This window comes from Bacillus rossius, chromosome 3, assembly GCF_032445375.1.
Source record: "Bacillus rossius redtenbacheri isolate Brsri chromosome 3, Brsri_v3, whole genome shotgun sequence".
In the NCBI taxonomy this organism is placed as follows: Eukaryota; Metazoa; Arthropoda; class Insecta; order Phasmatodea; family Bacillidae; genus Bacillus; species Bacillus rossius.
In genome coordinates, this window is record NC_086332.1 from 51,184,311 (window position 1) to 51,211,853 (window position 27,543).

Consider the following 27,543-nt stretch of genomic DNA (forward strand, 5'->3'; position numbering starts at 1 on the left):
ACACATCACTTCAAAACACTTACTCTTAAAATATGTAGCATTATCTGATACTACTTGCTCCGGGCTACCAAACAAACCCCACACTTTAGTTTCTAAAGCCTTAATAATATTCTCGCTTTTCATATTACGCAAAGGCAAAAAAAAACAAAATTTAGAAAAACCATCTACCGCTATAAGTAAGCAATTATTCCCCCCTAATGATCTAGGTAGGGGCCCAAAAATGTCCAAATAAACCCTTTCCCAAGGTCTAGTCAGAGCTTCAACAGAGTATTTACCTATCTTACTATGTCTAGATTGCTTAGCGCGCTGGCAATCTTCACAGCTTAAAACATGATCTTTTACGTCTTTTTTCAAACCTGGCCAAAAAAATTCTTTAGAGATTTTATCTATAGTTTTTTCGATTCCGCCATGCGCGCCTATATTAGAATCATGGTAATACCGCATTATCATTTTCCTTACCCCCTTAGGAACAAAAACTTTATGTTCTCCATCTTTCATCCAACACAAAAGCCCGTCTTTCATTCCTAAGTCTATAGTAGTATCCTGTCCCAAACGCGTTATTAAATCTTTAGTCTCAGGATCCTCTTTTTGTATTTCGCGCAAATCAATAAATCCTTGAGGGAATTCCCTCAGGATGTTACATTCTTCCTTGTCTTCAGTTCTCATTTCGTCTTTACACTGAAACTCATGTTCATCAAACATGCGCGATAAGGCATCGGCCACTACATTATCCTGTCCTTTCATATGTTTGAGGTCAAAACGAAAACGCGTCAACCGCATGATCCACCGCCCTATTTTCCCTAGTTGCCGCGGGTGGGAAAAAAGCCATGTCAAAGCCTGGTTGTCAGTCCATAATTCAAATTTCTCATGTTCAAGAAAACTCTCAAATCTCTCCAACGCAAATATGCACGCTAATGCTTCCTTCTCATATACACTGTATTTTAACTCGTGCTTATTTAGGGATTTACTAGCATACATAACCGGTTTTAAACCTCCCTCACGTTCTTGCAACAAAACCGCCCCCAGACCTACTCCCGAAGCGTCCACTTGCACAATAAATTTTTGCTCAAAATCCGGAAGTATTAAAATGGGGGGTTGAGCTATGGCTTTCTTTAAATTCCTAAAGGCCTGTTCTTCCTCTTCCCCCCATACAAACTTAACATCTTTCCTTTTCAAATTATTTAAAGGCGCGCATAGGTTAGCGTAATTCGGTATAAAACGGGAAAAATAACCAAGCATTCCTAAAAAGCGCATCACTCCCTTAACATTACGGGGGGCCGGGAAATTAACTATGGGGTTTATCTTATCTTGGTCCATGACCAATTCACCTTCTCGGATTATGTATCCTAAAAATTTTATCTCGCTACGGGCCCAAACTATTTTTTCCGGATTTACGGTAAAGCCGGCTCCCTTTAGTTTCTCAAGTACTTTTCTTATATGTTCTATATGTTCTTCAAAACTATTTGAAAAAACACAAATATCATCCAAGAAACTTATTACAAATTTATACTGATATTCTTGTAATATGTGCCCTAAAATTCGTGACAAACATTGGGCCCCAAAATTCACCCCAAAAGGCACTCTAGTCCATTCAAAGTGCCCCCAAGGAGTGACAAACCCGGTAAATTTCTGACTACTTGCTTCTAATTCACATTGATGAAACGCCGAGTTCAAATCAAGCACCGTAAAAAACTTGGCTTTTCCCAAATATTGCAAAACAATTTCAACTTTAGGCATGGGAAACGGATCTAGTTTTACCCTGTCATTAAGGAGGCGATAGTCAAGGACCAAACGATATTTGCCCTTATTTTTCTTATCTACTAAAAAGGCAGGTGAGGCAAAATTGGATTTAGAAGGGACTATTACCTTATTATCAAGTAAATCATTAATAATTTCTCGAAAGGCTTTCATTTTAGGCGGGGCACATTGATACGGCACACATTTAATAGGGGTTTCATCTACCAGCACGATCTTGTATGGCATTAGCGTACATTTGCCAATTTTAGTAGTGATAACATCCTTATATTCCTCGCTTAATTGCTGTATCTGCAATTTTTCCTTCTCACCCAACCTTTGCTCTAACCCTTCGATACCACCACAAACCACCTTTCTTTTTTTTTTATTCTCCCACAATTTTATCTTAATTTTATCATTAAAATCGAACCTCATTACTTTCTCGCCGCACACTATTATAGCCTTACTATCATTTAAAAAATCCATTCCCAAAACTACTTCATGGATCAAATCGGGCATTACCCAGAATTCACGTGTCCAAGATAAATGTTCCAATTTAAAATGTAAAAATACTTTTACCTTTACCTGAACCTTTTGCCCGTCCGCCATGGCCACATTAATGCCTTGACTACTTACGATCTTAGTTTTCAAAAATTTATGATCGCGCACCAAATTACTCAAAAATTTCTGCTGGATGAAACTACAACTAGCCCCCGTATCAAGTAAAGCTTCTATCTCACGATCATACAACCAAACTTTGACACATAAACCTCTTTTTGCCTGAATGACCGCCAAACTATGCTTATTGTTAAATCGATATTTCTTAACTTCCTTACGGAAATTACATTTCCCGCTATTATGACCATCTTTATTACAAAAACCACAAACTAATTTTTTCTTGCGATTACATTTTTTTATCAAATGGTCCATGCTGCCACACCTAAAACATGTCTTGTGTCTTTCCTGCTCCGGTTTCTTTTTAAAGCAAAATTTTTCTAAATGACCATATTTGCCACAAAAACCACAAACAAATTTATTAACCTCCGAAACCGAGCAATCCTTAGCAAAATGCCCTACCTTATTACACTTAAAACAAGTCTTATCAATTTTTTCATTACCCGGCGTTTTAAAACAAACCGGTTTAAAATTGATTTTGCCTTTACACTTATCGAATTCACATTTAGCGTAAAAAATATTATCTACCTGGATAGCCCAAGTGTTGAGTTCCTCCACACTATTAGGTCTGCCAATAAATGCGCATTCGTGTCTGATGGCAGGATTTAGATTTTCCAAAATAATAGCTACAAAACGGTGATCATCTAACTGCAGACCAAATACATTAACGTGATTTCTAATATCCTGTATAAATTCTAAGGTGCTTTCATTTTCCCGTTGAAAACGGAAAATCAATTCCTTAATTAGATCGTCCTTCACCCTCTTAGGGCACAAATATTCCCACAAATTCTCTTTCACTACCGACCATCCAACAGACTTATTTATACCTGACGTAATCACGTCTCTAGCGATCCCGCTACATTTAGTCGAAATACACCTTAACAATTCTTGCTCATTTTGTAAACAACAATTAGTTTTCAAACTATCTACTCCCAAGCAAAACTTTATTAAATCTCTTGGCCCACCGGAACATAAAGATGGCAACCTATCCAGTTCTTTGAAAAGTAATTTACTTTGCATAGCAGTATTCAATGAATTTACTTGGCTGATCTCCGAATTCTCCACATTTTCCTCAACAGGTTTTTTCCTCCCTTCTTTAATGTGGGTACTTAATTTCCTGCGTAAGGTATCAATGTCATCCTCCAGACCACTCTCTACTCCCGCTGCTTGCAAATTAGCGTAAACCTGTTCTTTGGGAAGTTTATAAATCCAAGAAACTGCCATTATTAAAAAAATCAAAAAAGTCAGCAAAATCGCAAAAGTCCAAAGTCTCTGCCTAGCAGAGTGGCGCAGGTTGTAACCCTTCTTCCTCCTTAATTGGAAGAGGGGTTGCGTCCCCGACTCACTCTGGGCGCGAAGGGAAAAAATAAATATTAAAACCAGGCATAAAAAGCTAAACAATATAAATTTCCCACACCACTGCCCAGGGGTCAGGCCAAAAAATTCAAAGGATATAATAGCAGAGTAACCATTAAACAAACAAGAGGCAAGACTTTGGACGTATGTTATTAAAAAATAGAAATTTGCAAAAATAATTTTTACTATACATAACCATACAAGCTTAGTTACAAAAGCTGACGTTAATAATGGCAGCATCTTATCCCCATTTGCGATACTAACAATAACCTTTAAAAAATCGTAAAAATATAAATACTGATAACAACAAGTATAAAAATATATAAGGGCGTGAGGCGTGGCCACTATAAAATATCAAAATTTACTGACTGCCCTAATACCAAAAATCAAACAAGACAATCAATACAAATATATAAAAAATTCTACAATAATAAAACTGAAGTACAAAAAATTTATTTAAATAAAGTTCTTAAACTCTCAATCAACGGTTTAGTCTTTCTTCAGATGTTCGTTGCTAAAGACTTGCCAAAAAAACAAAGTTAATATCCTAGGCGTGCGCTGGCTTCCTGACCTTCCTCACCAACTCCAGAGTCTAATGCCACGCCGGGCCATAGGTACGAATTCACAAAGGCGTGAACGATGATCAAAAAAAAATTATCTTATTTTTAAGGGAAATGTAGCAAAAACTCTTCACGTAACATAACCATGTTACCACAGAAGTATTTATCATCAGCTTCAAACAAAGTCTTACTTCTTTATTAACTCGCCAATGATTTTATAAAAACGTAGAATGGCCGCACCAACCAACATCAGGCTGCGCATGTAGTCCAATACCGATCGCATACATTTAATAATACTGCACAAGCTGATATATTAGCTAAATGCCAACTTTACGTATGCAAATTCCGATGACAAAGTCTCAAAAACAAATTGCAAAATGTTCGTTTCTTCCAAACTTATACTTTTATTGCAACTACAGGCAAACGGGCGACCTTTTTTAAAAAAATCCCACACTGGAACAACGTGTGAAAACAAATGGGCCTCTTCACCAAACTGGCTAATAAAAGTTCCGTCCAAATAAAATTTAGTATGGGAAAATACACAGTTCACTAGGTTTGCCAAAACCCACTGCAGCACCACGAGGGTAAAAATCAAAATTGCGGCCTCTCTTTACCTTGATAAGTTCAGTATCACAGGGCAATCCATTGCCCTGTCACCCAGCGTGGAGCCTCCATCCCAATACTCTTCGTCGCCCGTTGCCGTCCGGCACACCAGTCCGCGCCGTCACATGGCTCTCACCCTCGACGGTCGCTCGGCACCAACTCCCGCGGCCCCAGCTGATTTTTTCTCTCCCGGCAAGCCGAAAGTCTGACGTCCTCAGCCAACCGCCGGGCGCTCACCAAGTGGTATTTACGTGAAACACAATCGATATTCTTAAACTCATAATCGATAGCTACCAAACTGCGTATAACTAATTAACAGAAACAAATATAATTAAAAAAAATTTACAGATAAATTAACATTAATTAAAAAAAGGCGTAAAAATACGTGAAATAAAAACCATATAAAACTAGAGACCAGCAACAAAAATAAATTACAAGTAAAAATGTGGCCCTGCCGGCCACACACGTTCTGGAATACTGCCCGCGAGTTAGGTTACGGTTCTATCCCAACAAGGCGGTGCTTATTCGTTACCTTACCCGAAAGTCTTTGAATACCGCCCTAAGTGTACATTTGATTAGTAAGTCTCCAGCACTGTTAGCGTTTAAAAAAGAATATTTTTTTCAGACGCTGTTAATTTGCTTGCTAATACGCACGTCATAGTGTTACGTCAGCTGTGTACCGAGAACCTCTGAATGTGCGAATTGCATTCTTCGAGCACTCGACTGCACTCCACTTGTGCTCTACCAAGAACATGCCGTCAGGAGCTGAGAAATTTCCACTCCGTCATCCAGAGTAGTGCGATTGTAATGTTGAGGTTTGACTTACGGACAAAAGGAGTTCCACTGTAGCCAAGGCCTGTTGACGACGTTTTTTCGCGTGACCACAGCCCGTGATTCCGCTTCAAAACACAGGGTTGTCCAAACGCTGCTGCTACGCGGCGTTCCTTAACATTCTGAGAGGCTGAAATACGGGTTAGAACATTCGCTTGGTTTCATGTTAAGTCATCAATAAGAATATTTATACTTCAGAAACCTCATTCGTGTAACATTAGCACGAAGGGAAGTTACAAATAAAGAAATGAGTGAGTGAATTATTATGAAACTTAAAAGCCTATGAAGGTGTTTCCGAATTCGTTTTAACTGGAAGTATGAGTTGGGCCAAATCTGTTATTTAACTATGAAACATATCCCGGATCATCTAAATATTTTTAATCATATCTTGAAAGTAAGCACACGACTTCATTTTGTTAAAAAACATATCTTAAATTAACTAAACTAATGTTTTTATTTAGTTAACCATTGCACATACGTCAACACGTTACTTGAATATATTGGTGTGAATATTTGGATGCAATTTCTTAACTTATTGGAGGTCTTGGTTATGAATGATTGAATATATAGCTAGATATTAAAACTAACGGTTTAGTTGACTAAATTAAAACATTAATTAAAAATATTATGTATATATGAGTTATTGGTAAAGAAATGGTAGGGTGTTAGACATTTGAGACAATATCTTATTTAGACAAGACTGTGATAAAAAAAATCACTAAGCAGGAGGTATTTCGGGATACTGTTGTAACTTCATCCACATGTGCGTTTTGTTGCTCGCTCAGTTCTACTTACTCTAATTCGTTATTCTGCCTTAGCGCCAGAGTCACCGGACTACCTAGAGCCTGTCCAGTGGCTGATACTGAAATTTATTCCTGGAGGGGATTCGGAAAGAAAAAAAAAACAATTGACTTTTAAAATTAAGTCGACAACTAGGGATTAGGATAGTTACATACCCGTTCTCAACATGCATCACCGCATTTGTAATTTGCGATTCCAGGTGTTGTACAGCTCACGCATCACCCGATATGAGATCTCGCGTAACTTCAGGAGAGGGGAAGGTTATATACCGCCAATCCTCCCCCAGAGGGGGACAGAGGGGGACAGAGCGGGGTGCTCGCACTTGTTCGCTGGACTCACGTCTCGACGCCGGCAGGTGACACGTGCGCCCACTCGAGCGGCCAGGCGGGACTGTGCCGGAGGATCGACGCCTGTCCGTCGGCGCTGGAAGAGTTCCGCAGGAGGATCAAGCCGACTATCTGCTCGTTCGAGGGCACGACGCCGGTGGTGTGCTGCCCCTCCGCTGGCGCCACCAGCACCACCAGCACCACCAGTACCACCACGACAACCACCACGACAACCACCACCACGCCGGCAACGGCCGACCGCGTGGGCGAAGAAGGAGGTCTCAAGGCCACGAGGAGTGAGTTCATTTACTTGTTTATTTACCCACATACAATTCGGGTAAAGGTTTTCATTAACCTATATTTAACATTACCCATCGTTATAATTGGCAATATATAAAATAATTCAAAAGAGGTAAAACGTTTGTACTAAATATTATAACATAGCCATGTTTAACAATTTCCTTAAAAAAAAATTTTGGGCCTTAGTTTTTTGATAGGCCAGTCTATAGTTTTCTGAGTACGCAAATTTTTTTTTGTAAACTGTTCTTCTATACGCTGCTGGAACTCTTAATTTGTATGTGTGCATGACCGTGAAGGGACCGCTACGTCCCCGCCTTATGCCAGAAGGCTCGGTGGAGGACGGCTATGATTCCAAATACACCCGTGCTCAAGCCAACTGCTGGTAGTGCATTCCAGCTTTTATGAACATCTTCAATCGACCTCCGACGCTCATTCCTGTAAAAACCCGAGTATACATTAAACTCATTCATGGCCTGTCTTAAAGTTGTTCCCAAAGACAAGCTATTGGGATAAGTAGTTTCAAGTTTTTGGTAACACCTTCATCCTCGAATGAAAGCAAACACTCAGCAAGGATATAAAAGTGTTAAGATGGTCTGGCTGTTCGTCACTTGGAGACCAAATGTCGGCGTCTCTTAAAACGCCGGTCTCCTCACACTAACAATACATTTTGAGGTTGTTAATGTTGTCATAACTTCTCCAAGTAGAATCAGTGGGGATAAATGTACAAAGGATGAATAGACAACATTAATATTATTATTATTGTTTTCAAAACCATTGAGCAGTTGAAAGTCTCGGAAAAATATATTTTCATCACCCTAAACCTAAATTTAAAAAAATTAGCTAACCGTTTACATAATTAACAATTCACTTTGATATCAAGATCATTTAACAATTTCAGCAAAATAGTTATTTTACGGCAACAACTACTTAATTCTACACTGATACTTATCAACAAAAAAATGTACCTATGTTTTAACGATTAACCAGATAACTTTTCCGGATAAAATAAAGTATGTGAATCTCACGTTGTCTTTATTGGCCTCACATACTAAACCATTACTCTAGTGACGTGAAATGCCATCATATACGTGTCCAGTATGTGTTTAGTGTAACCTTGACCTTAAAAATTTGCCAAGGTTTGCCAAAAATGATTCTAAATTCCTCAAAATGCTCCAAAAATCCGACCAATTCCACCAAAATATCCCGTTTTTAAAACAAAAATTCTGTCAAAAATTTGAAAAATAAATTTCCCTATTCCGAGGGTAAAATTCCCGTCTTAAGTGAAAATTTCTCGTTTTAGTCCTCAAAAAAGTCAACGATTTGAAAATTACCTGCTGCGGCTGAAATTCCACATGAGCAAGCCGCACTAAGTCGCTGAGGAATTGACCTTGAACCTTAGGATGTAATGGTTGCCATTTTGAATTATTTCACCATCGCACGTTTCATTATGGCTGCCATCTTGAAAATAAGTATTTTTTTTTTTGCTAGAAAATCGGGGGAGATTTTAAAAATATCAAAATATTTCATTAATAAAATTTTAATAATTAAGGTAAGCAAATTCGAAATTATTACATCAAGTCCGCCATCTTGAAAATCGTAATTATTTAGCTAGAAATCAAGGAAAAAGCTATAATTAAAAAAATATTTACATACAATTTCAATAAAATTTTAATTAAAAACGCACTTACGTCATGGTGCTTGGAGTCATCGGTTCAATCTCAGCGAAGGCAAAAATAAAAATGGCGATGGATCTTTCCTCCACAGAAGTCACTGACTGACCTCCCACCACTAATGTCACGGTATATATATATCACCAGCTAGTATGACGTTACGTACGCCTTCTTATTTTCGTCATCGGGAGGCCGCCATATGATTTTCGTCTGCTAGAGGGCGCTACCGCCATTTAAGTTAGATTTTACCTGCTATAGTGCAGTAATTATGTTTTGCCAGAGCACCCGTAACTTGACATTTGACCACCATCTTGGTAATCTGTAATTTTAAAGCTATAAATTCGGGAAAAATTCAAAAAATAATAAACAAATTGTGAAAATAATGACTGATTTGATCGATATCCATCCTTGGCTCGATATTTGATCGAATAAAAAAAAAGTATTATTATTTTATACAAAATCTTCTTAAAAATTATGTTCAAAATCCTAACATCAGCTTAAGTTCCTCATCTACCAGCCTCCAGTAAACCGATATGGCCGCCATTTTGGAAATTTGTATTTTTTTGACCTAGAATCTTGGAAAAAAAACCAAATTCATCAAAAACCACTTATTAAAATAATTATTGTCACCGATAGATTTCCGTCCTTGGTTTGATTCTCGGCCAGTGATAAGGGTAACTGAAGCTTAAAATAAATTTTAAATTTGTTTCCCATTACCGTTCATGGAGTTTATTAATCATTCACTCCACGAAAAACAACTCTGGACAAAATACCTGTCCGATTAAATAAATATGTTGATGCGCTGCCTAACACGGAAGTTTATTTTTTTTTTTCAAGGCATGAAATACATTCCAACCAATTTATATACAATGCTATACATATAGACCAAGTGTCTTCGGACCACGAGACCAAGTCATGTATAATGTCAGACGTACAGGCCAGATGTCCCCGAACCACAAGATCTTCTTCGTCGATAGCTAATATAACATATTTCAATCAGTCCAGCCCAAAGTCTTCGAACAGTCAGACCTAAAGAATCAATAGAATCAATTACAAGCAAATTAGACCAACGGAACAGGTTTTACCGTTACTGAAGGACAAAGAATCCCTGAAAAAATATATTTTATCAAAACAAGATGTTTTGAATCAGTAAGTACTGAGCGCTACTATAGTTTTGACTACGCATATTTAACGAAACGACACACGTTCAATTGAATGAAACTGAGAGAAAGGTTTGTTTATCTCAACAAAATATTTGTTTATATATATATATATATAGCGAAACAAATATGTTTTGTTGATTCAAACAAATATGTTGTAGTAGGAAAGATTTTGCTGACCCAACCAAATTATTTATTTTTTTCAACTCAACTATATATTTGGTTAAGTGTGACAAATAAATTTTGTTCCTCAATAAATTTGGCTAGGGCAACAAAATATTTTGTTACAGCAAGTAAACTTTTGTTTCGCCATATATAAACAAAGAAACAATACACACAGTCAGGGGCGTAGCCTGGAAGGGGGGGGGGGTTTAGGGGTTCGAACCCCCCCCCCCCCCCCCCTTAGCACCAAATCTTTAATTAATTTCTTATTCATCACTCAAACAAATTTCATATTAAAATTAATAAAAAATTTACCATTACAATATTTAAATTTAAGTACCGAAAACTACTAAAATAGCACTATTTTACACCTTAAAATCCAAATTTTCCCGGGGGAGGACCCCGGGAATACGAGGGGGGGGGGCATGCTTCTTAACACCCCCCATAAACAAATCCTGGCTACGCCACTGCACGCGGTACACACAGTAGACACGCAAGGACACCGGGTGGCCGGGTGTTGCAGTGTGCGAGCGCTACGCCGCGCTGGTGTGGCGCGAGGATGCGGCCGCCACGCTGGCCCTGGACGACGACGAGCCGCCGGAGAGGGGCAACACCTCCGACTGCGGCGTGCCGCCCGCCGCCGACCTCATCATCGGCGGCATAGCGGCCAACCCCAAGGAGTTCCCGCACCAGGTGACAGCCGCTCCGCCGCTCCCTCCCCGCTCGCTGTCCAGCTGTCCAGCTGAGTGTCCGCGTCTAGCGACTGGAGTTATTGTCCATCAGCGGCGGATGCAGTGGGGATGAGGAGGTCATATCCTCCACCTGAAGCATTCGAACAAAAATAAGCCAATGACAAAACAGTTAAAAAAAAAAAAAATGGTTGTCTGTAAAGTCGGTTTACGGACGATAGTTTAACGTGACAACGTCATAAAAAAACATTGATGAAATGATTGCATACTTCTATGAATAAAGTTGAATCATTTTTATTGAATTATCACTATTTTGTATGGATACAAAGAAGGAGTGAAATGAAATCTACAATTTAATTGCTAAATGTACTTTTATTTGCACTCATTAATTCAAATATGTTTATTACTTTAACGAAGAGATTATTTTAACTATAACTTTTATACATGTTTGCTATTTAACTTCTTCCAATCTGTGTTATTCTGTTAAGGATAGGACGATGATAGGAAAAGTAGGAAACGAATGGGAGTGTTTCAAGTTTAATGTGCCTCGAAAAGTCAAATCGATGGTTGTTCGAATCGAGTAGAAGAGAGATAGATGCGGCGCAAGCGTACAATGAGCGTAACGAGATACAGCGTAACGGGACAATGTGTGAAACGGGACCCTTTTTCGTGCGTGCAGCCGGCGTTCATCGATTTATTAGACGTTGACACGTAAAAAAATACGTGACTCAATCATATGCAACCCGGAGAGACAGTGAGGTGTGTAAACAACCAATTAACACGTGAATCCCGATTTTACTATGCGCATGTTTCTGACTTTTAACTCGGCTCCAAAACATTTTTTTTTTCCCAGGTGAGAATTGGACGTAGTTCCAAATCAGTCAATTGATATGGTTACTTATGTATTTGCCGGGCAAAGAACGTTTATGCATTGTGTCTACAGGGAATATAATTCCTTGGATTAAAATCAAATATTTAAATTCATAGGAAAATAAGGAAACATTAAGTTATAGGGCTGACGACCTATTAGTCATGCTGACATACGACTGGTGTCTTGTTTTATCGGTCTATGTAAGCTTATAGAGAATACTGCAGTATAAAGGAAGGGGTAAAGGCGGTCTGAATACCACGCAGCACCTTTAGAAGACAAGCGTAGGTGCAGTACTTATTCTTTTAATTGTTATCCGTATCATGTTAAGTATTTAATTTTCAAACACAATATGAAAAGTACCATTATTAAAATGTTCATATTTTATATTTATCTTTTAGTAAAATAAGGGTAAATTATCTGAGTATATATTTTGTAAAAATTAGGTTGGTTATATTAGAAATGATTCATAAGAGTATTTGAAAATTAAACTGTGTTTCTTTGCAATCATTACACACTAACTTTCCATTGAGAAACTGCTAATGCATGATGACGGTGTGTTTTCGGCCAGTTCACCAGTTTGTGCAGCAGCATAACACACTGCTTTAGGTACTTACTGTTACTAATTTTTTTACATTCCTCTTCCACCTTCCCCAATCTCCGTTAAATTCAAGGTAGCATTACTAATAGCCAAATAAATAAGTTACGTCTGCCAAAAGTAGGATAACTATATAACATAATTCTTACTTATCTTCAATTTTAAAAAATATAAATGTACTTGATGGTATTCGACACATTCCTTCGTCGAAAAATTATCAGTTTTTCTAATGTCAAATAATATATTTAGAAAATAAACAGTTTTAATATATGTGTGATTTTATTACATAATGTTGTAACATCTAAGGTAGGGAACAAGTTATGAATGATAATAATCTAAAGGATAACATGAATCTAAATAAAATATATTTATTATATAGCTTTTCCATTATTTATATAATCTAAACGTCTACTGACCAGAGTTAGTCATATGATGGGCTGGGAAACATGGCAGTGTAAGTCAAAAATTTTCAATATTACACATTTCACCTTTGAAACATTGGTGCGGAAAACCGGGTCGGTACTGCCTGGATGTTCAGCGGACGTCCAGGGAGGGACTCACAGCCAGCGTCTCTTGTCCCGCAGGCGGCCATCGGCTTCGGCGACGACGAGGACAACGTGTCGTGGCTGTGCGGGGGGTCGCTGATCAGCGAGCGCTTCGTGCTGACGGCGGCGCACTGCCTCACCGCGGGCAACAGGTGAGCGGCTGCTCCGCGCTGAACGGCCCCTCGGCCCGATGGAACTGTCCGCCACAGGGCCCCAGGGCAGGGCCCCTCTCTCTTCCGAAACTTCAGCGCACAACCAGACAAAACTAGTTGTTGTGTGTTTTGTTCCCAACCCATTTGCCTTTGGCTGACCATCGGCTCCCCAGCCTTTATCAAGTCCTTCGTCTTCCGGGAGTCTCGGGGAGAAGCATAAAGGCCGGGAATGGTTCTAGTTACTAGTTACCTTGACTCGTCAGGTTTAGTACACTTTTAGAATTTTTCACTTCCAATTTACGAAGAACGCTGCTTACAAATTATCCAGGGAACTTCGTAAATTTACGGACTCTTGAGTTCATTTACTTTTAACATTATTTCACAAGAACATTATCGGTATACTAACAAAACATTTAAAAAAAAACTTGTTAAGTTTACAGTAAGAACATCCTCCTTTGTCCACGTGGGTGTTTACATTTTTTTAGGATGAAACATCCTCCTCGGGAAGTCGAAATGCAGCGTAGTTTCTATGAAGATTCAGTTATCTAATTAGAGAACACGAATATCAACTATAATCTACCACAATAATCCGAATATAGGTTTCATGGATCAATATAAAAGAATGTTATAGGTATAAAAATTAATATTAACTAAGGTGTTTGAACTTTAAACACTCTAAGTATCTAAGTATGCCGTATCAATACACATCGTAATTGTATTTACATAATGACATATTAAAGTAAAATATCTAGGGAAACGGTGATTGGATTTGTACAGAAAAACACAAATAGACTCGGTAAGCTTTAGAGTTGTCTGTGTTGCATGTTTGAATTAACTACGTTTCCTAATTTTTTTTTTCTCGAATGTGGAAATTTACAAATAATATAGATTATATGACATTCCATGTTTCGAGTATTATACCAGCCATTAATTCCATGTGACTCAAAAATCCACATTATAATAAAATAAACGTTAACATTTTTTACGCTAGTAAAACAAAACATAATTGAAGTCGCTTGTCGGTAGTTTAACTGAACGCTACAGATTACTTAAGGATTTTATTAAAATTTTCTTTTAATCAAAGCAAGAGAAACAGAGAGAAGTGGATCTCAGAAATGATCCTAATCACCGAATGGTAATCTAGCGGTGACATCTCTTTCATGTAAAATTAGACTGTTGCAATTCAATGAATAAACAGTTTTAGAGATTCCAATTTGATATAAGCACAGCAGTAACTTAAAAATATTTTTATTTTGTAAGATTTATAGTAATGTGTTTCCAAAACTATGTTCCAGGGGAAAGTTTGTGGCGTGCCCATTTCAAAATATAACAGTTTGTCACTGAAGTATATGTTCATCCTATTCTGAAAAACGCACAGTAACATTGATCACAGTTATATTTCCAAAAGTATTCATATCGATAAAACGGCACAATATAGTGTACAATGAGATTTTACACTAGATAAAATCGACTTCAATGACTGTCTCCATGTTGGTCAATGAATTTTCTCGTGTTATTACTATTATTTGAGATTTGTTCGTGTAAATTAATAACGTATTTTCTCTTGTACTTATGTTATATTTTGTCTCTTTTTTCAAACATATGTTCTATATATGATCTAATATCGGTAAAAAGGCTCACAAGTTATTATCATTTCAGTCACCTGTGTGACATAGGGGAGGATCCATTAGAATGAAAAATTCAAAAAATGAATTTAAGTATTTAAGTAATAATACAATTAGATTCAGGTTCACCCATAACCTTCTCCCTTGGGAGCCTCACTTACTGCTGGCTTCTACAGTTAGAAAATAATCTTTAGTAAAAATCTGGTTAGAAAATGTGAGACCCAAACACGAATGAAAAAAATATATATACTGTAATTTATTTACAGGAAAATTCGTCAAATAATTTTAATAAAATGAACTATTTAACATGACGTGTGAGACCGACCTTTATTGAAAATCTCCTCCGAACTTAAAAGACTTATTTCTGTATGTGATTGCGAACAGGCGGTGGCCATTTTAGCGATACCACATGGATGCTTCATGAAGCTGATGTTTTGTCCTGCTGACGGTGTGCGCCGTGTTGAGGGACACCCAAAAACTTGGTTAAAGTTCAGTGTTTGTATCGCGGATATAGTTTTAAAGGACTGTATTTTATGAACGGGACCGTAGATAACGGAAATTCTAATTAATCATGAAGAGGCGCGGTCACGCACCGTTTACACGATGTTTTGGTTGTTGCAATGTGGACACTGTGGAGTAAAAACGAATCCAATCATCTCACACGATGCAGTATCATGACATGGCCGGACGCGGGAGGTGGGGGGGAATAGGGGTTATATATCCCTCCTCCGGTCAGATTTAAAGTTGAGAATTGATTTGTAGAATATTAGTGATGACAGTATGTTATGTTGGGTGATGCAAGGTGATCTGTTACGATATCTGCAATTTCAATTGTGTGAGAAGCCGCGTCGCCCTCGGCTTCTGTTGTTATATCCATAGTTAGTGTTATTATTAATGTGAAATTTTTGTACAGGTTTTCAAATTTAAATATTTTTCTATATTTCTTCACACCTACCTTCCTCCTGAACTCCGAAAAATTCATGTGTCCGCCGCTGCCAGGAGCGAACAAAGATTTATTTCCGAGGGTGGGGAGGGGATAGAACCACTTTACCCGCTGTTTGATTTAAAGTTATTTCCTTTTTGTTATATCGGTGGGTGGGGAGTCACCATCTCTCCCCCTGACAGCGGTTGTGACGGCGGTTGTGACGGTGGCTCAGGGGCCGGGCGCGCTGGGTGCGGCTGGGCGACCTGAACCTCGCCCGCTCCGACGACGACGCGCGGCCCCAGCAGCTGGCCGTGGCCGAGCTCATCAGGCACCCGCGCTACTCGCCCTTCTCGCACTACGACGACGTGGCGCTGCTGCGGCTGGAGCGCGCCGCCAAGCTCGGCGCCTACGTGCGGCCCGCGTGCCTGCACGTGGACAGCCGCGTGCGGCGCGAGTACCTGCTCGCCTCGGGCTGGGGGCTCGTCGACTGGGGTGAGTTTCCCGACATCACATGGCATGGTAGATTTAAAATGAAATATTGCATGGGAAATTCGCTATACAGATATGATTAATTTCTCCCTTAATTCACTCTTTTCTTAAATCATTGCATGAGAGAAACCATGAATTAATGGGCAATAACAAATTGAGGATTCCATACGAAGATAGAGCTATATTACTATAGGGCCCGTTTCCCAAAGAGCTTTTAAACCTTTCTTCATAAAGATGTATCATGATATAAGAATAAATGGCCCTCTTTTTGATGTAGAAACATGGATGGTAAATCTAGAAAAGGGGTCCGTGCCACTATGGGATTATCCTGAATGCCTCATTACGCCCGGACATTAGTGAGACCTGGCCGAGTGTTGAGGCGGGCGAGGGTGCGCGTGTTGCAGCCGACGAGGTGGGCAGCGACGAGCTGATGAAGGTGAGCCTGAAGGTGGTGTCGGCGGCGGACTGCAGCAGAGCCTACAGGTCGCTGGCCGGCACCAAGAAGCTCAAGTTCGGCATCCAGGACGACCGCATGGTGTGCGCCGGCGCCAAGGAGGGCGGCAAGGACACCTGCCGGGTGAGCCGCACACACAACAACAACAACAACAACAACAACACACACTGTCTTCTCGCGCTCTTTGGCTTGGGATTCACCAACAAAACTCTAACATTCTTAGCTGTCGTAACTGATAATTTCGCTTTATTGCTTTGGCGACAGACTAGAATAAAAATGTTTGTACACTGGATGGTTCCTGGTAATTGAATCACGGGTCATCTGACACGACCCGAATGACTAGAAACCAGTGGAAAAACACCCAGGGTACATATGACTGGATAAGTGCGACCCCCGGGCGTCCAATGAACACGTGACATCGACCTGACAACGCACACGTTTGTAGATTCTAGCCTGGCACCAGAATGTGTCTAGTAATAATAGTACCTACACCAATTTAGACACATTATGTTCCCTACCGTGACTCTGCGGGTTCGATCCACAACGGTTTATTTCCAGTATCCACTTCTCATCTTTTTTATTCTCCCATGCCTGGAGAAATAACTATCGCTGCAAGTGGTTGGTGGCGTATTTTCTCCCCCTTCCATCTACAAATTCGTCCCCGTCAATGTCGCCGATCCTTCGTGTTTGGCTGAGCATCGTCTGTTCTGACGGGAGAGCGTGCCCCAGTCCAGGAGTCCCGTCAGCGATGAGGGGGCCGACGTCACGCGGGCGACTCGCGATCCCGAGGAGAGAGTTTCGAGTCCTGATCCTGCCCTCCCGTATTCCGTTACACGTGTTTTCACGAAAGTACATCGACACTATCGCCTGGATGGTTCCTCGCTGTAGGTCACGCTCGATTTCTTTACCGCACGGTGGAAAATTTCCACCTTAAAATTACGAATAACACTAGTTACAAATAATAGCAGGAATTTTTGTATATTTAGTATATCTTTGCAAAACCACAAACAGTAAGTTTACTTTCTTTGAACATGAACTAACGAAAATTATCTTGGAGCAGGGCTAAAACCTTCAAATACGTACAGAACGCAGTAATTATCTTTGAAAGATTTGTGCAATGGGAGTGCACGACTTGATGGAAGCTTTTGGACATACGCCATTGCTAAGCACATGTATGTCTGTAGAAGAAAACTACAAAAAAACACAAATGACAAAAACACAAATTATGCAAAAAAAAATTGCTGTTGTCAGGATATATACACTACATAATATTCCATAACAGGAATACGGTCAACCAACAAAGAAAAACAAAGAAAAGTGGACTAACAGAACGAAATTTTTGTTATGGAATATTATGTGGTGTTTATATCCTGACAACAGCAATTTTTTGCTTAATTTGTGTTTTTGTCATTTGTATATTTTTTTAGTTTTCTTCTACAGATATACATGTGATTAGCAATGGCGTATGTCGAAAAGCTTACATCAAGAACGCCGTAACACCATTCTCGTTTTCACCTTACTTACAACGGAGCACATATTTCGGAGGTCGTAATCCGGCTTAGTTTCTACGAAGATTCCATGGTTTGTTTTGGAGAATTCTCCATTAAATGTCTGTAAATGTGTAGTTGATTCTAAGCTGCCGTCATGACTTCGAACAGTAAAATACTGCAATATACCAGAGTATGTGTTCCACTCCACCCGAAATATGCTTCCATAATCTAGTTCAAATTTTAACACACATCCCTTCACTGCAAGGAAATAGCATAGAGCACTTAGCCAATTATTGCATTTTTCGAGTTAATTTTATTCTAGTATTTTCACCATAATTTTACGGAAAGCACTGGCTACAAATAGTCCAGATATCTTTGTAAATTGCGTGCACTGATTTTACTCACTTTCAACATGAACTCCCTAGAACCATTTTGACATTTTAACAAAACCTTCAAGTGCTTGTTAAATATACGGCCAACACTCTTCTGTCTTCCTGTATTTGTATTGTTCTCTGTGTGGCGGTGACCCCTCGGAACTGGGGCGTGACGCGCGCCTGTGCTCGTTCCAGGGCGACTCCGGAGGGCCTCTGCAGGCAGTGCTTCAGCAGCCCTACTGCATGTACAGCATCGTGGGCCTGACGTCGTTCGGCTCGACCATATGCGGCGCCAGGAACTCCCCGGCCGTCTACACCCGGGTGTCCCACTACGTGCCCTGGATAGAGGGCATCGTCTGGCCCTGAGCTGCACCCGCGACTCGCTCGTCGTCGCTCAGCCGAGTTCAGCGAGGATCAGGAACAGCCATTTGTTCCTGTTCCTCCGGGACGTGTCTACTTGCGGAAAGTCATCTTCCGACAGCCGGGAGTCACTGTGCTGCAACCATTAAGTTAATACGACAAGACAGACAGTGTTGTACAACAGAAGACTGATTCGGGAGGAAAATTTCAGCTGCGTAAACTGTTAGTGACGTAACGAAGTACAGAGAGATAGTAAAATTTAACATTCTTACTTCGCTTAGATCAGCATTGTACATAATGGCTTCAGCTATGTATAAGTCAAAACTTTGCTTAATTCTATGAGTGAATCATAAAGGACTTTGATTGCTTTGCAAAACAGTAAGCTGACAGAGCACTAGACACAATAGCGATTTATAAATACAAGTTAATAATATATTTACCACTACTTCACATAATATAGTTTTCTGTCTATGTAGTTTAAATTACCGTGTACCTTTTACTAACACATCATCTAATAGCTCCATGTCAAAACTAATCTTGAAAAAACACACAGGTCTGATAGGTGTCTTAGAAACTTTGTTAGTGCACCTTCTATAACAAGCAAATGTATTGTCTGTCACTACAATATACGTAAATAGAGACATTAAAATACCTTAAATTACTGTTTCAACCATATACATGTCGTTAATTGCCTGTATTTTTGTGTGCATTCAATACGGTATTAAGTTGCCCAACTTAATCAGTTTTTCAAGTCTGGCGCACAAATAGAGTTACACGAGGGACGTTATAGGTAAAATGTTTGTGTTTGAAATAAAATATATGCTTTGTAAAAATATACGTGTTCGCAAACGCGAAAAGAATTTTCTAAAAAATGATTTTAAGTTTGTACTTGGAACAGGAGCCTTATTTTGTATTGTTAGAAACAAATTTTTTACGGTAAATCAGTGTTGCTTAGAAGTATTGGTGCCATCGGGTATAACGTTATTTCAACAATAATAATTTAATATAAATACCACACCAATACCTTAAAAAATAAAGGTTTTTGACTCATTGTGCTGTTAATTTATCACAAATTTACAACCAAATTTTGCACCACTTTACCTGATTAATATTAAAATTGCATTTTATTAGGTAATTTAACTATTTAAGTATATAAACGTCACAACTACAAAATGTTGGTGATAAAATGAGAAGTGCTATTATTGAAATGTAAATTATTTAATAGTTTTACGTACTAAAATACAACACTGCTGATTAGCCTGGCATATAGCGACCAAAATAATTAGACTTTTTACGGAAAAAAAGCTGTTTACCGTTGAAATGTTAATATTTTTTGATACTATGTGCCAGTTCCAGTCACAACTCTAAATCTGTTTAAATGACTGTATACCTCATGATTAACAAAAAAATTTGCAATCATCTAAACCATTGCAAAGCATTATACAGTGAATAGTGAGCAATATGTTCTTTGTGTGTGCTTTTCTTACTGGTAAATGAGGCAAAATTTTGAAGAAGAAAAAAAAACCCAAAACTTATTCACTGAGAATGTAACTTTAAATGCTATAAGTGTAAAAAATTTTAGTTACCTTTATTTCTTTCAGTGTGAGTAATAATGTTCATTGAAACATACTAGGCTGTTTCGCCATGGGAAAGACCATTCCACAACTCAGATATTGGAGATCGTTACTAAATTTGTTAGCTAAATATCAATGTCATATTACTGGTAAATTAATAAAAAATAACATGTACGAAACTAATAACACTGTACAAGAAGAGATAAGAATAATGAATGGCTAAAAGCATAGGCAAACTTGTTTGTTTTCCGAGTTGTATCACACCTCCATCACTTGAGTTGAAGCATATTTACCATGGGCAGCAACTGCTCTTATTTGCAATGATTTAAGTTCTACAATTTTTATTTATTATCTTATAAAAATTTATGTTTTTAGTTATTGTTCAAATGAGATCTGCAAAAGACAATATTTTAAATACTGGTCTTCCAAGTTATGTTTGACCTGGTGTGCTAACTACTAAATATTTTATTTTAGCGGGACTAATTTTGATAGACAGTGAAGGAGGAGGGAAATGGTTATCTTGATGTGCTTGAAAATAAATGTTTTACTTGAGTTCATATTAGTAAAGACATGATACTTTTGAGATTTTGTGGTTCGAGTTTTTCTTATTTTATTAATAATCTCTTTAATAATGGGTAATTGTTGACAAAACACCGCAAACTGAGATATTATTTCATTCCAATTTTTTTAAAAACTAATGCTGTTTTACACAAAAAAAGTATTTACCAACTTGTTTCCAGTACTTCTAGAGGGTATGTTTTTTACTGTGTAAAATGAGCAAAAAGGGGCTACAATGTTTTTCGTAGGAATTTTTGGGGTAGTTGTACAGGAAGAGAACTTTTAAGTGTAAAAAAACCAAAATGAACGATTATCTTACTTTATTTTAAATGTAATTCAAACTGGTTTTTGTGTATGTTGTCAATTGTTACATTTTGGAAGACTGACCAAGTATTGTGATACACTGAAAAGTAAATATAGTTGTCTTTTTTCACAAAACATAATTGCGTTTTATTTTGTCACTATTTTACGTTGTTGTGACGTAAATGGTATATTTATTTGGCCAGGGAGCTTGTAAATAAAAATAAAATTAGTGTAATTGAAAATAAGAGAAAAACAACCTTTTGGACAGAAGACTTATGTCAAAGCTGGAGAGGAAAGGCACTAAAGGAGGAATTTTGAACTCAAAAAATATGTTTCTTTTAATTGTTGCAACAAAATATAAACAGGTGTTCTGACAAAATTTACTTCAGAATTTTTGTATTTGTAAACATGTTTCAGTTTACCTGAGTTTTAAATACTAACACAAATAAAATAAAATTTCTATCCTTTTTTGCAGCTCAACAGACAGCTTTACTGTCTGTTGAAAAACTAATATTATTCCTTGTCAGGGACCTTTTATAGTTGGTTAAATGCTTCATGCATTAGCTCAGTTCTTTTATTTATTATCTGACTCATTGAGCATACTTCTAAGCACTTAAATGAACTTTAACTCTACAAATTCAATGGCTAGTACATAAGTTACCTCATGTATTTAAGTGGTTCTCCAAGCTGCAAGGTCAAAACAACGTGGCCTGGTATCTTTGCACCCGAGCTTATACAAATTTACAAAGAACATTATCAAAACAGAGCTTTATATACAAGCACTTTTGCAGTATTTGAATTCTTACACAATATATAAGCCAACTTATAGATTCATTCATTTACTGAATTTTTGATAAAGTAGAGTCCGTTTAATAAATTTAATTTTAACTATATGTGTGCATTCACTAATCAACATATTTGTTATGCTAAAATTAAAAATGTGTATATTATACAAGCAATTTTAACAGGCCCGTGCTATAGAACCTCCTCTTCGAGTCCTCTGAGTGACAGTGCACAGCTCTTCGCGATACAAGTATAGTTGTCTACCAATACAGTCGGGTCGTTCTCTGTTCATTTCAGCTGTCATCGTATTCAAACTAACCATCCTGAATATCATCATTAGGTACCTATCATAAACACACATTCAAATTACATATCATTTGTATATATTTCCATTTATTCGAAGCTAAGCTGTCTTCGACGATTCAAATATTATCCGCTAAGGGTGTTGCAAAATGTCTCTTTAGCTTGTGTGAACATCCAGAAACCGTAGTAGACTATTTATCCGATCTCCATTTAATATAAAGAAAAGTCCTTATCTTGCGACCGGGGCTTCGTGGACGTCACACAGTTGTACCGCGATCGACGGTTTTCAGGGCGGCCGTGCGGATTTCTTTAGCGGGCTGAGCTCGCCTTCAGAAGCTGTGCAAACTGGCCTGAGGGTGTTGTTACTTTAGCGAGAAAAGTCACCATTTGCAGTTACAGTGTTTGGTCATCACCAAACCGATAAGCATTAATAACGTGAAATAATTTTAGGGAGGTAATAATACAGATTTGTTCTTATACATTATTAGTGGATTCAAATACTTCTGTTTCTCTGATAAACCAGGATATCTGTATTCATTAGGTTATAAATACCCATCGTGGTGCTATAAAGACCTAAAATCTTCTGTGGAACGCGCCGCAGCACATGGTTTCTGTCCTGCCATGTTGTCAAGTTGCGTCAGGAATGGTAGGTTAAAAGCGGGTTGGAGAGAAATCGTCCTTCCCCTTTCATCCTTTCCGTTTGCTGGGCTTCACATCCTTACCATCCTCCCTTCCTTTCACCTTTCCATAAAACACACCGACACTACCTCTCCAGAACGACTGAGTGTGTATTTTAATTGTATAGGTTTTTCATAGCTTCGCGCAGTCTTTTCGTCGTGCATAGGGCAACTATGGGATTTGAGCCGTAACTATGACATTATATCCATGTCTGAGAAATGAAGATAAAGGCGTAATGCAAGACCCTTGAGTACTTTCAACACACTATACTGGATGATACGTGCCTAAAAGGTATTCTGAAACCACGCGTTTTAGCCATTTTCCCTCTTCTAAAAATGCATTGTAAAAACCAAACGGAAACAGAACTAATCATACGCCCTCAGCGTATTCCTAAATGTTTTTCGTGAACAGACACTTCACTCAGATATCTTGATCAATTTACAAATCGCGGGGGTTCTTCTGAAGCTCTGCACATTGTATGCGTGTCCGGGTAGGCGGAACCTTAAGATGTTTTAATTGTGTAATTTTGATGAACTTTCATTCGGTGGGCGTAGGGGAATCACAGTGGTGGGGGGGGGGGGATCTCAGTAGTATATAACACAGTCACTGGGCATAAATTTGGGGAGATTCACCTAGCAATGCGAAGTTAGTTAAGTATTATTCTTATGTTCTTGGGCTTCGAGCCTTGCGCGGTTTTTGACATTAGTTTGTAAGTTGTCATAATATTGTGTAACACTAGTGCGTTAAGGGGCCTCCCTAGTAGCATCAGAAGTTAGCGGAACACTATGTTTTTAAAATAATGATGGGACTTTATTAATCGACACTACGAATCTGAAAATTTTTCACCCACGAGAAGATAATACACGAATTGTCTGTATACTTTTAAATTTTTGTTTTTTTCTATCAAAATATGAAATATAAAATCACCAACTTGTCCAACTTTGGGGCCATTTTATACTGCTTAGGAGAATGACAGAAAAACAGTACAAGTCTAGAAAAAAAGATAATTTTTTTCTGAAGAAATTCATGTATTTAAAACATATAGTCATCGCTTTGAATTCCGAGATATCTTTTCCACAATTTCCGCAAATCCTGAAAGTTTTCCACCGTCTCGTGCTGCCGCTCGGCGAAGCCAGCTCGCAGGCCACACAGCTCAGGTAGCCGGGTGGAGGAACACGTGGCCGGAGGGGAGGCAGGCTACCTGTGTGTGCGTGCGTGCGTGAGAGGGAGACAACCCACAACCGGCACCGGTAAAAGATAATCCCGTGACCGAAAGAAATTCTCAGAATTGCTTTTAGTGTGCCTCGCCACAGTACCATGTGCTCGACTTACTCTGTGACTATATTCGTGTACCTCTAAAACATTGCTTTTGTTTAAACTACAAATATCCTAAAGCTTACCATACTATATCATGTATTACGAAATAAAGTATTGAAACTAATCAATCAACACATTGAAAGTTGTCCTACAAACTATTTATTGGTGGCTTTACAGTCTCGCTAGCTAATTCGACAAAATTTATATTTAATTTTTAACATGAAAATACACTTCATTGTTTTTCCTTTTATTTTTAATAAAAATTCAAGAAACAATTATTATACCACCCAATATTTTTTAAAATTATTTTAGTTTTCCAAAATAATTTTACACATCTTACAATGCCGGGGAAAAATTTTATACTGGTATTAACCAAATGGTTAACTATTTACAAAAGTTTTGATACTTAAAAATGTAGGTTTTATATAAAATGTATTTTAAATTAAAAGAAAAATCGTATTTTGAAAACTAAATGTCATTTTGCTATGCTTTATGGTTAGATAGATATCTGATTGCCTGCACTGTTTTAAAAATGTTCATGGGATGATATATAAAAAAATAAAAACTAGGGAAGTTCTATATTAAATAAGCTAGTCAGAATTATGTAAATGTTCCTCCTGGCGCAGGAATCACGAGGAGGATTGAAGATGAGGTCAGTGACCGATCGCTCACATATGTAGTTATGGATGGTACGTTATTAATTACAAAATTCAAAAACCATTTTGAAGTTAAAAAGTATAATTAGTGGCAATGTTTAATAAAGATGACGTAAATTTTCAGATAAACTTATTTCTACAGCTCAATTAATTAATAAGGGCAGGAAATAAATTTTTTACAGCAATTATACAAAATTATTAAAAAAATTTAAACCACAATTAATTTATCCAAAAACCAAAATTAAGTAAATATTGCCCACACATTACAACATCCACGAAAGAACCTTGCAAATCATTTTTGTTATATGCATTATTTTGCATTCAAGTTCTTTATTTTTTTATACTTCACCTACTTATAATTGTTACATATTTGGCACATGGTCCGTCAAGCCCAATTAAAGGGCCTGAATAAGTAGAACGCGTTTCTGATCAAATTGCACGCCTGTTACTTTACCTGCAACCCGGAGCGGTGTGAAATAAATTATTGTACATTCGTGACGTTGGCAATCAACTTAAATATTTATGAGTTAAAACCAAACACAACTATAACGGATAATCAAAGAAATTTTGAAATTTTGAAAGCTTGTTCTGTTTTTATATAGTACACAAAACAGTTAAACCATAAATTATTTGTTGTTGAAAAAAAATAATCCTTAACCTTTCATGCTTTTTTTCATTTATTTTTATTACCAGATATTTCCGTTTAAGTAATACTTATATATATAACAATATAGCAATCTAGAAAAAAAATTAAGGTAGCCTTATTCCAAATATGTTATGATAGACGTTAGTTAACTAAGAATATAAATTCGCTTTACAACCACAGCTTGTACACAAGTAAAAAAAAACATGGTTCTACTTACAGGCCGTATTGAACGTAGGGTAGGTTTATGACAAATACAACAGCAATAAACATATGGCTGAGTCTGCTTTCATGTACACTTTTTTTTTAAGTTATCACTTTTAAAGCGGGTAAAGGGTACCTATCAAGTAGCTTAGCATTACCCAAAGTGAATGTCGTGCTCCAGAAAATGTTCGAACTATGTAATATTTGTATCACTGTTGCGTTACAGACCTGCAACTTTTTTCAGTGCGCGATGTCACTCTCATGTAAAAATATGTCGTGTTTAGCGCAAACGTGTTCGAATGAATCCACATCGAGCTGCCAAAGAATACCTATCGATGTCGGCAACATACATAAGTATACAAACCATCGTTTACAAGTGTATTCATACATAAGTATAAAACTGGCGGCGGGCCATGATGCAGTTGGTTCTTCGCGTACAGTCCACCGACGGGATAAGAAGCGTCAAAGATCTTATATGGCTATTCTGTAAACTTGTATGTCATTTCACTGCCTGCTTTAGACAAACAACATCCATTACTTTTAGCTTTGGCTTGAAAAGAATTACTCCGGCCGGCTTTCTTATATTACTTATTTCAGCTCCTCGTGCGACCAGTGTGTATACCTAATTTGTCCGCGGCCTTATCTTTGGGTGAAAGTTATTTGTAAGGGAAGTTGTATCGGTAATGTTCATCATGTATTACATAACAATTCGACTTAGATACGCACATGTGTTTTTAAAATATATGTTTAATAACTTGCAATACAAAGTATGTGTTGAATTTCATGTATTGAATTTTTTTTTACATTATGTACGAACATAATAATCACAATATTTCATGAGAAATTTTTAAAACATTTTACAAAGTAATCTCTAATTTCTTCCACACCTCATGGTTAACCTTACTATTTTATTTCATGTTTCAGTTGATTTAAACTGTTTGGAATCATAATATGACGGACAATGAAGAATATTAGTTTCAGTAAATTTTATGAGAGGATTTACTTATTACATTAAATATACCTCAATTTTTACCTCAAAGGAAAATAGTTGCATATAATTAAATGATAAATATTTGTTTCCCATTAATATAGTTTATGAACATAACTTATTGTTATAATACCTACATTAGTTAAATTGTGTTTTTGTAATGCTCTCCTATTTCAGTAAAATTTTTGGGCAAATTGAATAGCATATAGTCGATCTTTAACATAAGCTTTTGGAATACATAAATATAATAAATTATGTTCTCGTGATTTTAACAATTAAATATTTCTTCGCATGAAAAAATTAATTAACTAAAAAATATTTCAGTAATTTATACTTAAGGACTAAAAAATTTTATTTTTATAATATAATAATATTGTATGTATGTATACTTTTCTGAAAAAAGTAGATTCAAGAAAACAAATTTTCTTTTTTTTAATTTTGTTCTTGAACTTACTTGACAAGCGATATTGAACTTCAACTTTATACTTTCGGTATAGTACTTTTCGATTTATTTTCTCCAAACGGGAATTAAAAGTAAAGAATAAATAACATTTTTCTCTATAATTATTGCAGCCGTATACTGAAAAGTTTAACTTTCCTTTATTTGCATGACGCGGAGCTCCTAACTACACAAAATTTTTGTTATTTATTTTGAACGTTGTATTTATGTTTCCTTACAAACTTAAATGAACCTCTTAACATTTAATTTCATCAAAAGTTATACAATATAAGTATCAAGTTAAAATATTTTTAAGTGTAGTTGTGGCTATTTTGTTGTTGAAAATGACA

General features: G+C 37.4%; 1 protein-coding gene across 1 annotated transcript in view; it reads left to right on the plus strand.

Moving 5' to 3' along the window:
* The window catches only part of LOC134530676 (serine protease snake-like), a 34,385-nt gene extending 13,068 nt beyond the window's left edge, over positions 1 to 21,317 (plus strand). The window contains exons 2-7 of the mRNA XM_063365727.1: positions 6,916 to 7,182; positions 10,702 to 10,871; positions 12,918 to 13,030; positions 15,813 to 16,072; positions 16,474 to 16,646; positions 18,583 to 21,317. Coding sequence (XP_063221797.1) covers positions 6,916 to 7,182; positions 10,702 to 10,871; positions 12,918 to 13,030; positions 15,813 to 16,072; positions 16,474 to 16,646; positions 18,583 to 18,753 — 1,154 coding nt within the window. The 3' untranslated portion in view covers positions 18,754 to 21,317. The remainder of the gene's footprint in view (positions 1 to 6,915; positions 7,183 to 10,701; positions 10,872 to 12,917; positions 13,031 to 15,812; positions 16,073 to 16,473; positions 16,647 to 18,582) is intronic.
* The last annotated feature ends 6,226 nt before the right edge of the window (positions 21,318 to 27,543 follow it).